General features: G+C 37.7%; 1 protein-coding gene across 1 annotated transcript; it reads left to right on the top strand.

Annotated features, from left to right (window-relative positions):
- The first annotated feature begins 14299 nt into the window (after positions 1-14299).
- Positions 14300-18153, top strand: LOC107602768 (elongation of very long chain fatty acids protein 1-like). Its single transcript, XM_016295343.1, has 7 exons — positions 14300-14326; positions 14445-14762; positions 14988-15068; positions 15166-15222; positions 15296-15401; positions 16572-16708; positions 17360-18153. Exons 1-7 carry the CDS (start codon positions 14300-14302, stop codon positions 17693-17695), a joined length of 1062 nt encoding a protein of 353 aa, XP_016150829.1. The 3' UTR covers positions 17696-18153.
- The last annotated feature ends 495 nt before the right edge of the window (positions 18154-18648 follow it).

Raw genomic sequence — 18648 nt, 5'->3', positions numbered from 1 at the left:
TGTGGAAATCCTGAGGTAGTTCTGCACTGCTCTTTCTTAAGGCTCTTGTTCACATTGTTAGTAATCAAATCAGATCAGTGTGTTTACTTTCTGGTGTGTAGCTGCATTGGTTGCTGTAGTATTGGGTGTCAGTAAATGACTGAAGTTGTATATCCCGTTATTTTGAGAGGCCCTCACCACCATCACCGTGGCGTGTATCACATGGAAAGCTGAGCGTGTGATTGTATGTATTGGAAATCTAGGAAAATAGCTGTTGTCATCTAATTCTTACCCACTATGTCATGTGGTTTATGATGTCAAATATGCATGACTTAATAAATCATGGGGAAAAAACATGCATGAATATTTCTATGTATTTGCTGTTCACACTACATAAAACGGATCAGGTCTGAATCTGAATAGCCTTAGTGCCATTGACCATGATGAAGACCTGACTGGTCAAAATTTTGTGCAAACATTTTAGAGTGTTAATTTCAGTGTACTGACATTTGTTTCTTCTCTGTTTATTATTTGTTACTTTTTTGTCCTGCACCTGAACCCAATTTTAGGTCATTTGGATATGCACACCTTTTTGCACTGTTGACACTTAAACATTTAAATAAGATAAAATACAATTATATAGTATACACTAATTTTTTGTTTGTCCATAAATAAATACACACACTACCGTTCAAAAGTTTGGGATCAGTAAGATTTTTTTATGTGTTTTACAGTCTCTTCTGCTCATCGCGGCTGCATTTATTTGATCAGAAATACAGAAAAAATCAGTAATATTGTGAAATATTATTACAATTTAAAATAATTGTTTTCTATTTTAATATACTTTAAAATATAATTTATTCCTGTGATCAAAACTGAATTTTCAGCATCATGACTCCAGTCTTCAGTGTCACATGATCCTTTAGAAATCCTTCTAATACGCTGATTTATGATCAATATTGGAAACAATTTTGCTGCTTCATATTTTTTTTGGAACCTGTGATACTTTTTTCAGGATACTTTGATGAATAAAAAGTTAAAAAAGAACAGCATTTATTCAAAATAGAAATCTTTTGTAACAATATATACACTACTGTTCAAAAGTTTGGGTGAGTATTTTTTTTTCTTTTTTATGAAAGAAATTAATGCTTTTATTCAGCAAGAATGTGTTTAATTAATAAAAAGTGATAACGACTTATATTGTTAGAAAATAATTCTATTTTCTATTTTTATTTATATTTCTCCCCATTTAAAAAGTATTATATTATTATTTAAGGATTAAAAAAAATTAAGCATCTGTTCTGTTATGTAGTGTGAAGAGCAAACACATAGAAACATTTATAAAAAATAATTTATGAAGTCATTCATATTTGACATCATAAACATTTCAGTGTGCAGATTATTTTTCATCGTTTATTATTAGTTTAAATTGTGACTTATTCTGGCAGTTCATTAAACTACGCGCAGTGCTTCAAATGCATCATCCCAACAGAATTTGATTAAATCTGTATTTGATGTTGCATATTCAAGATTAAGCCTGAGATATTTAAAATCAACTTTGGTTTTGAACACACCCTATACTATGAATGTTAGCTTGAGAATTTGCTTTGCTTATATTCAAATGGATTATGCAACCCGTTTATGAATCTTTGTATGAACTAAAAAAAGAATGGGGGCATTTTATAATGATGTTCAAACCATCCATATACAGTGGGTATAGAAAAGTATCACCCCCCTTAAAAAGTAATCACATTTTGTTGCTTTGCTGCCTGAAATGAAGACGGACACAGTTTTTGTTTTATCCAGCTGTATTTACTCAGTGCAACTTATAACAACCAAGTGAAAGATATAACACCAACATGTTAGAACAAAATAAAAAAACAGAATCTCTGAGTTGGAAAAAGGATCACCCCCCTCTTAAAAATGACTTGTAAACTCAATCGTATATAGCTAATCATCTTCTCAATGGCACACAAAGCTGTAGGAATGTAGGAATGCTGTTATGTGGATGGTGAGCTCTATCGGATTTCCGCCAGACATATCGTTTGGTGTCAAGGCCAAAAAATTCAATATTAGTCTCATCTGCCTCAGAATCTTCAAGGTGCGTTTTGGCAAAGCTCAGTTGTGACTGCATGTGGCCTTTCTTGAGGAGTGTCTTTTTTCTTGCAACCCTCCAATACAAGCCACATTTTTGGAGAATTTGTGATATTGTTGTCACATGCACACAATGACCACTCTTTGTCATAAATTCCTGCAACTGCTTCAGAGTTGCTGTAGGCCTCTTGGTCGCCTCTCTGACCAGTTTCCTCCTGGCTCTTTCATCCGAGCAACGTCCTGATCCAGGGAGAGTCTGTGTGGTACCAAATACCTTCCACTTCTCAATAATAGACTTCACTGTGCTTTTAGGCATTGATAAAGCCTTTGAAATGTTTTTGTATCCATCTCGTGACTTGTTCCTGTCCACAACTTTATCCCGGAGATCTTTTGACAGTGCCGTGCCACACATAGTTGATGGTTTGCTTCAGCTGCACTACCAAGAACTGAAATGCTCCAGGAAAGCTCTTTTCATGCTGAGCTAATCAAAATGAGCACAGTTGAAAGTCAAATGGTTTTGTGTGCCATTGAGAAGGTAATTAATTGCACCTCAATAAGTTTACAAGTCATTTTTAGAAGGGGGTGATACTTTTTCCAACTCAGTGATTCTGTTTTTTAAAAAAAATTCTGACATGTTGGTGTTATATCTTTCACTGGGATGTTATAAGTTGCACTGAGAAAATAGTCAAGTCAAGTCACCTTTATTTGTATAGCGCTTTTAACAATACAGATTGTGTCAAAGCAACTGAACAGCATTAATTAGGAAAATAGTGTGTCAATAATGCAAAATGACAATCGTAAACACTCATTTTTCAGTTAAAGGCAGTTCATTATTGAATTCAGTGATCTCATCATCCAGCTCAGTTCAGTTTAAATACTGAGTAAAGGGGATGATTCTTTTCTGTACCCACTGTGTGTGTCACATTTTTATGCGGATTTCTTTTCTGACTGGACATAGGCCTAGTTCACATTATTTGCATGAACATGACATCTTAGCTTTTAGATTTAGCTTATGCAAAGCAAAAACAGGATGTTTTAATAATGGTCTGCGTATGGCTGCGTATGTGTATGAGAGCTGTGCTCTTGTTGGTCTGGAGGAGGTTTTTGTATTTATGAGGGTTAGTGATGTTATAGATGCTGGCTTTGTGTTGCAGGGTGTGTTTCTCTGCTCTCCTTCTGGTTAGAGCGGGTGGTGTACAACAATAACCCCCTTCATCATTACAGAGTTGCACTGATTTCTTGCCTCGGCTTGTGAACAATATTATAGGCACGGGCTTGGGGGAAAAGCCACTTACACTTCACTTTTCATTATTACAGTAAACGCACTATACTGTATATTCGGGATGATATTGTTGGTGATATTGTGATTGTTTTGATTTTCTAGGTCATGTCACTAGTTTTGTGGTCTTGTGCAACTCTCAAGGAAAATTTATAATTCAATGTGAACTACCTTAGTAATGTCTGTAGTAAAATCAGTGTTACAATTGTAACGTTTGATTCATTTGTTTGAGTCAGTTCAAACTGATTCAAGTATAGTTTAAACAATAATCTACTCTACTGCAAAAACGTCTCCGGTTACGTATGTAACCATGGTTCCCTGAGAAGGGAACGAGACACTGTGTCCTCTAGGGGTCGCTATGGGGGATGCCTCCTGCGTGACCGGTGTCTGAAGCATACATGTAAACGCACCAATGCTATTGGCCGGCGACAGCCTATGACACCGGCACGACCACAGTATAAAAGTGCGCCAGGAGAACACGTCATCCGCTTCTTTGTCTGAAGCTTATGTCCAAAGCATAGCGAGGAGACTAGAGGACGCAGTGTCTCGTTCCCTTCTCAGGGAACCATGGTTAAGGCTGATTTATACTTCTGCGTCAGACCTACGCCGTAGGCTATGCATCAGTTTTCATTTATACTTCTGCGTCGTTGTCCGCGTCAACGTGCAGTACACATGCAAACCGCTAGTCTGCAGTGTCCACGGGCATGTTGCTGGTGTAACCCGCAGTACCACGGCAAAAGCCGAAGAAGAAGCGGCTCATTATTTAAAACTAGGGATGGGCCATACCACTTATTTTGTTTTCGATACGATACCGATATTTTTCAAGGCAGTATCGTCGATATCGATACCGATTCGATACTTCTGCACTAAACTTTTAAATGATGAAATGTATTAAATTATGAAATTACTAAGAGTAAAATGGGTAATAATAAGCACTTCCCATCCCTATTTAAAACTACAAAAAGGAGACAACAACGGAACAGGAGATGATGGCATTCTTTCAATCTGCACAAGGACTTGTACCACGGCAGATCAACACTGTTTGCTGCGGACAACTACTGATGTATAATGCTATGTAGTATAATAAATGATAAGACACTTGTTCTTTGCTTTGTTTTATTTTATATAAGAAGGTGTAACATTAAAATATATTAAAGTGCACATAAACGTACACAAAACTCAAGTACATATGGAGGGAGGGCTTCTTGCAGACTAATCACAGCGCTTGCGGTCTGCGTAGAATTGACGCGCTGTTAGATTTTTGGAGAGGTGCACGTCAGGCTATGGCGTATGGGTGTGCGTCTATGCGTAAGCTACAGCGTAGGTCCGATGCAGAAGTATAAATCTGCCTTTACATACGTAACCTGAGGCGTTCCCTTCTGAGGGAACTTAGAACTGCGTCCACTATGGGGAATGGTATACCCACGCTGCCATGTTGAGGGGAGTGCATGTATCAACTCAACCACATCAGAGGAGCTGCCCCTAGGACGTTTCTGATGGCTGTTAGTGATATGAACCCCTACGGCCAAAAGGCCCGAGCTGTGCCAAAAAACTTACCTGTAAGGGATGGCTTACGAAAAACCCGAGCCCAGGGCAAAGCTCAAGGCTTGGAATCATAAAAAAGGATTCCTTTAAGGGGATACAGCCAAGAACCAGGGCTGGCAAAACCCATATCCTGGCCTGTAACACAGGGACTACTTCCCGCTCTGAGAGTCATAAGATACCCAGGGGACTTAGTAGCAACACCCTGTCTACAAAGTGTGTACACGGAGAGTGGGGCCCAAGGTAAAACCAGGACCAGAACCAACTTCGAGAAAGGGGACGGAGGTCAGCATCACACCACCCTTACCCAACAAGGGTTTTTTAAAAAGGTGCACAAAGACTAGCGTGCACACCTGCCATGAATATGGACTAGAAAAAAGTTTGAAAAAACTGAAAAGCACTTACTATAGATATGGATTTAGAAATACCGTTACTAAGCCACAGCAACCACACTCAGGATGGAGCGGTGTGCTCATAGAAACCCCTCGGAAAAAGAGGGAGCACTGACAAAGGAGGCTTCTCGACGAAGCCTACCAACTCCGAGTCGAAGTCCAGCCAGCACGGGGTTTACAAGCTATCAGGATCCTGCCAGTCAGTCTGTCTCCCCCGGACCTTCAGTAAGTAGTTCTATGAGACACAGAAACTAAACGGAACATCATTGGTCCAGCCAGAGACTGTAATGCCGGTTGCATGGAGGTTCTTACCATGATTAGGGTAGGAAAGGGTTAACAGGGGAATTGGGGGAGGAAGACGAGGGTAGATGTAAATACCTTAAGAGAGAGATCCATCCCGGTTTGGACGAGAGTGTTGGGAACGCCTCGTCTGGATCACCTCCAACTCCGAGTCGAAGTCCAGCCAGCACGGGGTTTACAAGCTATCAGGATCCTGCCAGTCAGTCTGTCTCCCCCGGACCTTCAGTAAGTAGTTCTATGAGACACAGAAACTAAACGGAACATCATTGGTCCAGCCAGAGACTGTAATGCCGGTTGCATGGAGGTTCTTACCATGATTAGGGTAGGAAAGGGTTAACAGGGGAATTGGGGGAGGAAGACGAGGGTAGATGTAAATACCTTAAGAGAGAGATCCATCCCGGTTTGGACGAGAGTGTTGGGAACGCCTCGTCTGGATCACCTCCCTCAGGTCTTGCCTCTGACCCCTCGACTCGCGCCGCCTTCTAGACCTGCCCGCAGGCGAAGGAGGGGCACGAGCCGCGACACTAGCCTTCTGAACCTGTCTTTGGTCCTTAGACCAAGACGGGCCAGGACCCCTTTGTTTAGGCTGAGACCTGGGCCTTCGTGGGATGAAAAACTTTAAAGCAGCTGAGCGCACCCTCGCCTCCTTAAACTTCTCGACAACTGTCTTGATGGAAGTGCCGATAAGTTCAGAAGGAGAGGCGCATCAAGGAGAAAGCCTCTCTCTTTCGCCCCAATGTCAGCCAGGTTCACCCACAGATGTCTCTACGTTACCACCATAGCCGCCATAGATCTGCCCATGGCAGTAGCGGTCTGTTTGGGGGCACGGAGAGCGAGATCCGTAGTGCGGCGCAGCTCAGACACTTATTCAGGGGAAAGACCTTGACCTGTATCCAGGTCTTTCAGCAGGTCAGCCTGGAAGACTTGCAAAATTGCCATGGTATGCAACAAAGCCGCCGCCTGACCTGCTGCTGCGTATGCCCTGCCATTCAGACGAGATGTCATTTGAAGGGCTCTGGATGGCAAGGAGGGAGTCTTAAGAGAGGATGTCTCTCCCATAGCGAGATAGCAGGCTAGCGTCTCTATCTTTTATAAAGATAAATATTCTGCCCTAAAAAGGCAAAACACAGTAACCTTTTTCAGGTTTTTTTTAAATTTACATTTGGTGTTATAAAAATATAGTAATGTATATTTGTGTATAGTAATGACGAAATATAGTTTAATGCTTTTTGTGAAAAAAAATCAACAAATTTTTAGCTAGAAGTCGACATTGAAAAACCTACTCAAACGTTTGTGGTCGGTAAGATTTATTTATTTATTTTTAAAGTAATTAATAATTGTATACAGCTAGGATGCATCATGTTGATCAAAAGTGACTTTTACATTGTTAAAAAAATCTGTTTCAAATAAATGCTGTTTTTTTTTGAACATCATATTCATCAAAGAATCCTGAAAAACAAAATGTATCACAGTTTCCACAGAAAAATTAAGCAGCACAACTCTTTTCAACATAATAAGAAATGCTTCTTGGTCATCAAATCAATAGAATGATTTCTGGACGATCATGTGACACTGAAGACTGGAGGAATGGCTGCTGAAAATTCAACTTTGCATCACAAGAATAAATGACCTGGTTTTCTATTTTAATATATTTTCAAATGTATTTCAAATTGTAGTAATATTTCAAAATGTGCTGTATTTTGGAGTCAAATCAGTACAGTCTTGGTGAGCAAAAGAGACTTACAATATACGTAAAATTATTATTTTTTCTTAATCCGCCCCAGTTCTTGGAACACTAACCATATCACCACAACTGTTAAACTGCAGGTTAAAAGTTCTACCTTACTAGCTCTCTCTCTCTCTCTGTGTCTCACTCCCATTTTCAGTCTCTCTCTTCCAGTTGGCTGTCTCAGAGCCAGTTATTCATCCACAGAGTGAGTCAGGGTGGGAGGGACCAGGAGGCCAGCCGTACCAGTCACACCGTCATTTCTCTAAAACACACACACACACACACACTTATCCCCTGTCTCTTTCCTTCCACTTCTCTTTTCCTGCCCTCTCTCTCTCTCTTCACTACCGCTGTCCTGGTTTCTTTCTCTATCAGCATTGAGAGGGGCAGACACTGAAAGAGAAGAGAAGAGTCGGGCTGCTGGCACTGATCAGGACTCTCAGAGGAAGCAGGAGGTTACAAGGTGAGCCGCTGGTTTAGATTAGACTTTTTCCGTTACTACTTTTCCTACGCAGACTGTAGTCGTTCAGTACTTTCAGTTACAATAAAGTGGAGCCATCGCAAACGGTTTTCATGCCATGATACTTCTCTTCCTTTTGGTTATTGTTAACTCTAAACATGTTCCTTTTTTTCTGCGCATGATTCTCTCGCAGGATGTGTGACCCCACCCTGTACCGTTCACTCTGCGAGCGAGCTGTCGCGTCTTAAAACTTCCTCTAATGCCCGTAAATGGACGTGTTAGTCTGAAGTGCACTTGTTTTGGAGTGGTAATTGAGTGATTTGTGCCGTGTCTCTTTGCTGTCTAGGGAAGGTAAGACAGATTATGGAGTTATTAGTGATTTTTCTGCTGTCTTCAGATGTGTTTTTCTGCCTGTGGCTTTTGACCTGATGGTTTCTGGTCACATGACAGGCGGACTGAGAGCAGGGTGGTTCCCCGTCTCTTTTACGCCTGCCCGCTAATTCTCACAGAGCAGCCTTAAAGGGCCGGATATGGGTTTATGTTTTCCTTATGTTGCGAGATGGAGAGAGTGGGGGAAGTGTGCTTGAGTAAGTGAGCGCTCGGATCCTAAACGCTAACATAGGGTGATTTTGTTTTTGCATTTGAAAAGGTTTGATGAGGATGTTGTTACCATAAATGGCCATTGTGTTGGTCTCTCTTTCCTGTCTTATCTTTAGAGACCAGAGCTGATGTTGGGGTTCAGATTTCACTCAGTGACTAGTTAACTGTAATCTGATTTAGTTCAGGTTCAGTACAGAATGACAGTGAGGTTGAGACTTTGAACGACGCTGGTCATTTCTCCTTTAAAGTCAAGTGCTTTCTGGTGAAAGCCTTTAGGAATGTTTCTGGGTCATATTTCGAAATAATGAAATATGCCTTTAAAAATTAGCCTATTTTAGGGGCATTAAGATTTTTTTTATCATTATTTGCATGAAAATGAAACACTTTTCCTTGAAGTTCTCTTTACCGTAATGTACAAATCTCATTACCAGTACTATTATGCTGAGAATTTGTCTTTTTAAACAAAATTTTTAAATAAGACAAGATAAAATATTGTATTAGTATAGTAGTTTTATTGTAATGTAAAAAAAACAACACACCGAATAATCACTGATTAGCAGTGTTACAAGTAACGCGAGTTACGTAATCAGATTACTTTTTTCAAGTAACTAGTAAAGTAACGCATTACTTTTTAATTTACAAGAGAATATCTGAGTTACTTTTTCAAATAAGTAATAACGCAAGTTGCTTTTTTTTCCAATTTATTGACTGACAGCTCTCCTGTGCCCATGTTGAGAGAAATCAGATGTTACAGTAGTTCTAAAATAAATATGAATATGCATTAATTCATCTCACTCACAAAAAAAAACACACAGATTCAGTATTCCTCAAAATTAATAAAAATAATTTTTTCAAGTAACTAGTAAAGTAACGCATTACTTTTTAATTTACAAGAGAATATCGGAGTTACTTTTTCAAATAAGTAATAACGCAAGTTGCTTTTTTTTCCAATTTATTGACTGACAGCTCTCCTGTGCCCATGTTGAGAGAAATCAGATGTTACAGTAGTTCTAAAATAAATATGAATATGCATTAATTCATCTCACTCACAAAAAAAAACACACAGATTCAGTATTCCTCAAAATTAATAAAAATAATGCAACTCAGAATATGACGCAAACCTGCAATAATTAAATGTTAAACAACACAAATATGCTTTATGTATTTAATCCCATTCTATTAACCAATGTCTTTGCTTCTGGCCTTCGATGATCCAGTTCAACCGTACTAATAAGCACAAGTTACTCTAGACAAACATCTGTGTGTCTTTGTTTATTGCTGAAGTGTGTTGAAATGTCTTCTTCTGCGTTCTACTGTACGGACGTAAAGCTACTTTCCCTTCAGCCTGAGGCTTATTCATTTCACTTTTGCTGTGAAAAGGCTTTTATATTTGCCAAAAATAGAACTTTTTTATTTTAAAAACAAACAAGCAAGCCCTGTCCAGATTTTAAAAGTAACGCAAAAGTAACGTAACGCATTACTTTCCATAAAAAGTAACGGAATTAGTTACTTTTTAATGGAGTAACGCAATATTGTAATGCATTACTTTTAAAAGTAACTTTCCCCAACACTGCTGATTAGTAATGTGAATTACAGAAAAATGTAGAAACTTATTAAAATTAATGAAAATGTGACAAGGAAATGTGACTTTGATTTTTAATTTGTCATGACAGTGCTAATCGAAAAATAAAAAGATAAGAATAGAGTTAATTTTCTTAAAGGAAATGTATTTATATGAAATAAATAAACAAATAAACATTATTTATTCATTTATTTCATCATTATTCATTACATTTTTTATTTATTTAATTTTATGCATTTTTTGGAGTAAATTATCAACTGGACATGGTTTTATATACTGTATATAATGTATATAACTTACCTAACCTATACATTTATATTTGGAATCATTAAAAATAATGTTTTTATACCTTATTAAAACATTTACATCCATTTGCCAAATAATCACTTTGTCATGTTTACTGGGTATTGCTGTAGATGTTTTTACTCCAGTAATACCAAAGTCCTTTTAATAAGTCATTTCACTCGGTGGCCATCTTTGAAACGCCTCTCGTCATGCAAGTGCAGCCCCTATCTCTTTAAATGGGGAAACATCAAATTCTCCAAAATGGTTTGCCAAGCTTACGATTAAATTTCATATTTAAAATCACCAATGAAATCTGACAACAACTGTCTCATAATTGTTTTCTTTTGCTCAAATAGCATTAAAAAAACGCTTATTTTTCAGGCTAGACCAGCCAATGCGCAGTCAGAAGTGCATGTCTCCTAACGCTGACTGTTTCTATAGCAACCAGGACTTTTAACGGTAGCTGCAGTGACGCGATGACTTTACCGATTAGCGATTGGCTCTTTTATTCCGAAGGCGGGGCTTCCTTTGATAGAGCGGCCATATTGAGTGTTGCATTTTACCCAATTCAAAACTATACGAGTGACACGTCTTGGGTATTCTATAGTCTTAGAACTTGTAGTTTCACCTGAAGACACATTCACACCTTTCGTAGAATTGTGTGTTTGTGTTCAAAACAGACCTCTTAAACTCACCGCCTGTTTCTTGTGTAAATGAGAGGTTTAACCTTGAAGTTTACTAACATTGTGGCCACTCATAGTATTGTCATTATGAAGTATGCACCCTTCCCAAGAAAATATTTGCGTCAAGTTTCATCAGGTGCATCATCCATAAGGAAATCCAAAAACAATCCACCGGGACATAAACGGCAATTAGACCCAGCCCAGGAAAAGCTCTTTTGTGTGTCTAGATGTGGCTTCCATGAGTTTCCACTGTTAGAGTATTTAGTTGCTGAGGCATGCGTTCCATCAGCCATGCCAAAACCTCACAATACAGCCACTGACAATCCTGAGACGTCTTACAGATGCCTCTCCTATCTCACACAATTTGATTTCCCCCACACTGGCAACCGGGATCAGACACTGCTTGTGTTCAGTTTTTTTTTCTTTCCTATGCTGAGGGGTCTAAACGTTCAAGCAGGGTTGCCATTTGATTTCTAAATTGTCCGCGTTTGACTTTGTTTTCCTACTGGCATGCTCTCTACAGTCATTCTTTATATGTACATGTATTTGCATTGCTTTGACCATTTCCTATAGATCCCGCCTTCTCACACGCCACGATTGGTCGATTGTGTCCAATGCCTGCACATTATTGGTCAGACTACATTTTAGTCATTACCTTCAGCAAATATGAAAACGATAAGAAAACAACCCCAAAAGCATAGCACAACTTAATAAAACGTAATTTATAGCACGCCTCCCATCCAATAAATCCAATTATTAATTGATTATAATCCGATTATCCAAAAAATCCAGTTTTATGACGAAATTCAAAGAATAAACACCATTTTGGCACTCTTTAATATGGCGTGACAGATCGCTGTAGCACCTCAGTTCAAGCGGCATGTGAACGATCATCTCTTCATATTTACTACCAGTTACAGCACAAAATAAACACGAATGAACATCAGAAGATATGTTGAAAGAAACAGGATAAAATTCAAAATTGAATTGAATCACAAGCTTGTGAATTGAAATTTGTCTCAATACCCAGCCCTAGGCGCTTCATGTGTTTTGCACAAGGATGATGTTACCACGTTCTGAGTACAAAAACCAGTTTGGACCATATTCCGTTCCTCCTGGGGCATCTGATCTTTAACTGATCTTCCTCAGAACGAGATTGCAGAAGTTCATTTGATGGACTGAATGTTCGAAATCTGTCACACTGGGCTGAATGAAGGCTTGTTCCGGTGACAAACGCACACTCTGAGATAAGAAACTCGTTGAAATCGCTGATTTCAGATGCTTATGAGAACTTTTTTGTGTGTGTGAACTTTACAGCAAAGTCTGAAAGGAAGGAATATTTCAATAAAGGTCGGTCAGTTCACATGCATTTGTGTGTACGTACATTCAATCTGCGTTTCCTTTTCCAAACTCAGTGTTGCACTAATCTTATCTCAGGTCTTCAAACATCGCAGGTCAATATGATGCAGTAGTTTAAATTCTTCGATTTTACTCACAAAGCAAAGGAATGTTATCATCTTTTTAGTCACACCCACTCCTAGAAGCGATAGTGACCAGAAAGTGGTTTAACCTGAAGGTCGTAGCACATTTTCTGTGAACGTCTGTGTGTGACGAAACATTGTCCATTACTCCAATCAGCATCTGTAGAAACGCTCTATCACTACCATCTCAAAAGACATCTGTGTGCCCCAGTCAAGGGATCTACAGAGAATATGTGATAGAACATGTCTGGGTATGTCAGTTTTCACTCTGAAGCGTTGTTGGGTGCTATTTAAGAAGTTTCCACCTCTGCTTTAGAGCAGATGTTGTGCAGCAGCGAGACAGAGCTGTTTGTTCATGTGAGTCCTTGGAAGGTAAAGGATTTATTGACCTTTTATTTATTGCCCCCTCTTACTGTTAGATGAGGTCTCACCTTTAGATTGAAGTCATTATTTGGACCAATTTGGAGAGACAGTCAGTCTGTGTATGTATGTTATCAGAAGGACAATGGCGTCAGTGGCTCATATATTTCCCAGCTGATACGGGCACATCATTGTATCTCTAGGTTGTAAATGAGTAATTTACGGCTAATCTTATCTAAATATACGGTTATGAAAATTGTGTTCTACATAACTACTGAATGGGTCTGTGTATTAAATTTGACCCCTAAAGTAGCGTTTAGTCTTAGCTTTGAGTGTTTGTCTTTGAAGTTTTATTTAGCTATTGTTATAATATTATTTTTCATATGTAGTTTATATAAAAAAAATAAAAATATATATATATATTAGTGCTGAAAAACGATTCTGGTATCGGTCCTGAAATAAATGTATAATATGCAGTCTAGTGGGCAACTGATTTGACTTATTTTTCCTAACGGCTGATAGCCTTGTATTAGTTATAACAGGAAGGCACACTTGACACCTAATTGCCAAAATCGCTGTTTTAATTTTAAAATGGGCCAGTTTGTTTGTCAAAAAAATCTCCCTGTCATTTTCCACCAAAAATAAAAGCTGTATGATTTAATAATTGAAAGCAGAGAAAGTAAGACGTTTAAGAATATTTTATTAAATACTTGTTGTTGTTTTTGTACAATTGTATTTTGAAAGTACAAGTGTAATATTTGTTGCATTTTTATAATTTAATAATTGTGTTATTTTAACATTATTATTAGAACAAGTGACAATGTGGTCTGAGACAACTGAAGTAAAAATTGTTTATTTTATTATTAACTACATAGAGTCTAGAGTGAGTTTTTCCCTATTTCTTCTTGTATTAGTTATAACAGGAAGGCACACTTGACACCTAATTGCCAAAATCGCTTTTAATTTTAAAATGGGCCAGTTTGTTTGTCAAAAAAATCTCCCTGTCATTTTCCACCAAAAATTAAAGCTGTATGATTTAATAATTGAAAGCAGAGAAAGTAAGACGTTTAAGAATATTTTATTAAATACTTGTTGTTGTTTTTGTACAATTGTATTATGAAAGTACAAGTGTAATATTTGTTGCATTTTTATAATTTAATAATTGTGTTATTTTAACATTATTATTAGAACAAGTGACAATGTGGTCTGAGACAACTGAAGTAAAAATTGTTTATTTTATTATTAACTACATAAAGAAATAGGGAAAAACTCACTCTAGACTCTAAGATAAAACCAATCTGGATTTTAAAACGTTTTAATTTTTTATTCCTGATGAGTTTCCATCTCTGGTATGCACAATACAGTTTGATAAATGTAGCTAAAAACTAGCTAACTATGAAAATATCTGCATGTTCAGCAAGAACCGTTTCTCGGCCATAATATTAGCTGTCATGAAAGTGCAAACTGGCTGTAGTAGAAGCAACAAAGTTATTGAAGTCTTATGAGTTGTGGTTTGACACATTTCAGAACGCAATGCAACTTGCTTCTGTAGCTAGAGGTGTTAGTATTTTAACTGATGCAAGGAAGCTAAAAATGCAGCTGCTAAATATAACCTCAAAATGTTGGCCGATTAATTGACCTGGTCGATATATTTCTCCATCATTAATTCATAACGTAGTCAAATCTGTTTTTGCCGAACCTGTTGTCAATTATAATATATGGCTTAAGTGTATTAGATTTATTTAGTGAAATCTCTATATGTGTTAAAAAAAGAGCTGGGTTTTTGTGTTTCTCTCTCTTTCTAGACCCTCGTTTGAAGGATTACCTTCTAATGGGGAGTCCAGTCAGTATGTCTGCTATTCTACTTGCTTATCTTTTCTTCGCACTGTACGCTGGCCCTAAGTTTATGGCCAACCGCAAACCCTTCCAGCTGAAAGAAGCGATGATCATCTACAACCTGTCCTTGGTTGGCCTGTCTGCATATATCGTATATGAGGTGAGCGTCAGGAGATGTTGGTTCTGTTAGGTGGCGTGATCTGGGATGTGTTTGAACTTGAATGCACGTGTTTGTTTGCCTGCGTTGACTCAGAGGGAGGTGTGTTATATATATATATATATATATATTTAGCATTATTGAGACACCATTCTGGTTTTGAGTTGCTCCTCAAAAGCAGTTCCTGAAGATAACTTCATATACTAATGGTCTTTACTTGACGTGTAGTTCTTCATGTCGGGGTGGGCGACGGGATACACGTGGAGATGTGACCCATGTGATTATTCAAACAGCCCTCAAGGACTCCGAGTAAGATTTGCTTTCCATTTCCTCGAATACACTCAAAGATTACTGTGCACAAATAATCACATTAAGAATCCAATTCTGTGTCTTTTTACGTTTCCAGATGACAAGAGTTGCCTGGTTATTCCTGTTTTCAAAGTTCATTGAGCTTATGGATACGGTAAGATTTGATAAACGGCTGATTTGAAAGCAGATTGGTTCATGAAGTGATGAACTGCTGTGGTCTTGTTCAGGTGTTCTTTGTGCTGCGTAAGAAACACGGTCAGATCACCTTCCTGCACATCTTCCACCATTCCTTCATGCCCTGGACGTGGTGGTGGGGCGTGAGCTACGCACCAGGTGAGTGGGTCCCGGTCAGTCAGCAGGTGTTTCCATGATCGGCACGTGTGCTTTCAGTGACGTGAGCCGGTTAATGGACCCTGACAAATTTCTGTCCTGGTCAGATATGGTTTTGCTGTTCCACAAGCCAAGAGATTTTGCATGTGCTGATGCTTCTTGTATATAAAGCTCTCGGTGTTGTTGTTAAACTGCCTACAGCATAGAGCTGGGCAATATGTCCAAAAACATTATGATCATGACATTTTTTTCCCATATACAGTATAAATATTTATAATGTTATTTAACATTTTTTATTATTTATTAATAGTTTTTATATTTATAAAAATATTTCAAATTAATTTTCCATTATTGGGGAAGGTAGTGGTTTCCACATGTTTGTTAGAACTTGAGAATGTAAAGGTAACTTATTTGTTCACAATTAAACTCAACAGAGTAAGATGCCTTTTAATTTGGTATATTTTTTAAGATTCTGTTTTATGATTTAATACAAATTTTGCATAAAACTGATGTCTGATGAAATTGATCAAAGTTCGAAAAACTTAAGCGTTTAAAAAAAAATAAAATTATCAAATGAAAATATAAATATCAAATGAAATATTTAATAATTTCCGGAAAAAAAACAGCATTTTTATTTTTGTCAAATAAGATGCTGCACAACGGAACTGTATGCATTTAGCATGAATGAAAAAAATATATTGGTTGTATGATATTAACAATAATATTACTGTAAGAATTACATTTTAGTTTAAAATAGTAATATATATGTCTTGTCATAACTTCTTTAAGCCGAACTTTCATTTTGTCAGTTTGAGATTCAGTGTGTTTGATGGTAGTTTTTCTCAAATGAAACGGTGTAAAGCTGGTGAAGTGACTCTCGGAGCAGCTCTGGAGATGAAGTTAACGTGTTCATGTCTCATATATCGAGATGCAGATGCTGAAAACAGTAGTTTGTGTAGTAGATGAAACTACGCCACTCATTCACCCAGAGACATGCAGACTTATTAGTGACATGCATCGACTGTTGCATTTATTTCTGCTGTTAGATTAATCTATATAGAGTACAAATGTCCAGAGCTTATCATCATTAATGACAAACTTTATAGCTATCTTGATATGATATAGTTTATCATCACATCTGACTTTGAGGCCTCACTGCAATGTTTCTTGCAGGTGGAATGGGCTCCTTCCATGCCATGATCAACTCCTGTGTCCATGTGATCATGTACTTCTACTACGGCCTTTCTGCTGCAGGACCTCGCTTCCAGAAGTTCCTCTGGTGGAAGAAATATATGACTGCAATTCAGCTGGTATGTTCATTTGATTTGTAGAGCAGTGTAAATCTCACCTATGAAAATGTTAAAGGGATTGTTCAACCAAAAATATGATATTGACTCACCCTCATGTTGTTAGAAATCCATTTTCTGTTATGCAAAACACCCAAATGAACAATCTTCAGAATACAGTGACTCTTTTAAGTGACCATTGCTGTCGGGCTCCATATTTCTATATTTATTGATATATATATAATTTTTTTTGGTGGTTTTTTTCAGTTTTGGTCCATTCATTTATTCAACCAGTGAACTATATTTCAAGGCTTCTGAAGTTGAGAAACAAATTGAAATTTAAGTCGTTATTCATAAACAATAAAACACTCAAGTGAGCTATAAACCCCAAAAACTTAAAGATTGGTCTTAAATGTTGGTCTTTATTAATAATTTATTCATATAATACATATGTATTTTACTACACAATTAATTTATATGTAAATATTATATATATATGATTATTAAATAGAATTAAATTGGTGTATATATATATATAATTATGAATTTAATTGAATAGTGTGCGGGTGGGTGGGGATTTGTGTGTGTGTATGTGTATATATATTTATTTATATTTAGTAATAATTAAAGAGCTGTGTATTCCAGACACTCTGACTTTCTTACTCTTTTCTACAGATTCAGTTTGTGTTAGTGTCTCTTCACGTAACCCAGTGGTACTTCATGGAGAGCTGCGACTACCAGGTGCCTCTGTTCATCCACCTCATCTGGATGTATGGGACCTTCTTCTTCGTGCTGTTCTCTAACTTCTGGTACCAGGCGTATGTGAAGGGCAAGAGGCTACCGAAGAACACCGAACAGCGCACCCAGAACGGCACGGCCAACGGATCCAGCGCAGTCGCCAACGGCTCGTCGGTTTCAAACGGCCACGGAGTGCATGAAAATGGCCTGAGCAATGGGAAGAAACACCACGAGAACGGAAGCACTCTCAACGGCAAGATGAAGAAATCCTGAGAGCTCAGGAAGAGAAGACCCAAAACAGATGACCAGGAGAACCTTCACGAAGCACTATGGAGTCCAAAGAATGTTTTGGGACTTTTCGTTTTCAACAATTTTTTTTTTTTTTTATATATATGTACATTGCGTAAGTACATGGGGATATGAATGTATTTGACCCCGTTTGTATTTTTTTTTTTTTTGTCAAATTAATCTAAAGAATACTTGTTGAGCACAATGTATGAAGAGAAGAGGAAGAGTACTAACTGGATCCATCCTCCGCTGATGTTGCTCATGACATTCATCTCAACAGAATGAATTCACAAATGGGCACACACACACCTGTGTGTTTCATACATCCCCCCCCAAAGCAGACTCTGTAAAGTCAACATCAGTAAACTTGAATTACACCTGTAAATAGTTGGACATTATAAACTAACGCGATTGATACGGTAAAAAAATTGTTACTCTTGAATTAAATACAAAAAAATAAATTCAATTTTAAAATACACAGTTCTCTGTTTATTTCACATAAGTTATGCGGTTTGATGGCACATTGTAGTTCCTTATTGAATAAAATCAGTGCAAGTCATTTGACCTACAATTCCAGCTGACATTCCAATGTTATTTGGTATCTCTAATGCAAATGCTTGACATATTAAAATATGTTTTTAATCTAAAAGAATGCAAGAGTACAGTTTTGCATTTGTCATCTAGAGTATGCACAGCATGGTGAATGTAAACAAAAAGTCCTTTCAGTTCCTGAAAAGCAAACGAGGAAGACCAGATGAGCAAGCATACTACGCCGTGTGTGTGAGGGAGAAAAGAAGGCCAGAAGAAAGTTCAACAAGGTCGCGGAGGAACAAATGACTTTGAGCTCACAGTGCACAAGAGTTTGTGCGTATAATTTGCGCTCCTATTTATCCAAGCATCGCCTTTGTTTGGCTGAATTCCTAGCGCTTTTTTTTCCA

This window comes from Sinocyclocheilus grahami, unplaced genomic scaffold (assembly GCF_001515645.1).
Source record: "Sinocyclocheilus grahami isolate Dianchi unplaced genomic scaffold, SAMN03320097.WGS_v1.1 scaffold335.1, whole genome shotgun sequence".
NCBI lineage: Eukaryota > Metazoa > Chordata > Actinopteri > Cypriniformes > Cyprinidae > Sinocyclocheilus > Sinocyclocheilus grahami.
The sequence above is the reverse complement of the archived record's forward strand: the minus strand, read 5'-3'. Positions and strand labels throughout refer to the sequence as shown.

What these genes read in the sequence shown, in the direction of transcription:
- LOC107602768 (XM_016295343.1), top strand. Translation starts at nt 14,300, where the DNA reads ATGCAACTTGCTTCTGTAGCTAGAGGT. An exon ending in ACAGCCCTCAAGGACTCCGA is followed by an intron (nt 15,069 to 15,165) that starts GTAAGATTTGCT and finishes TTACGTTTCCAG; the next exon opens with ATGACAAGAGTTGCCTGGTT. An exon ending in GGGCGTGAGCTACGCACCAG is followed by an intron (nt 15,402 to 16,571) that starts GTGAGTGGGTCC and finishes TGTTTCTTGCAG; the next exon opens with GTGGAATGGGCTCCTTCCAT.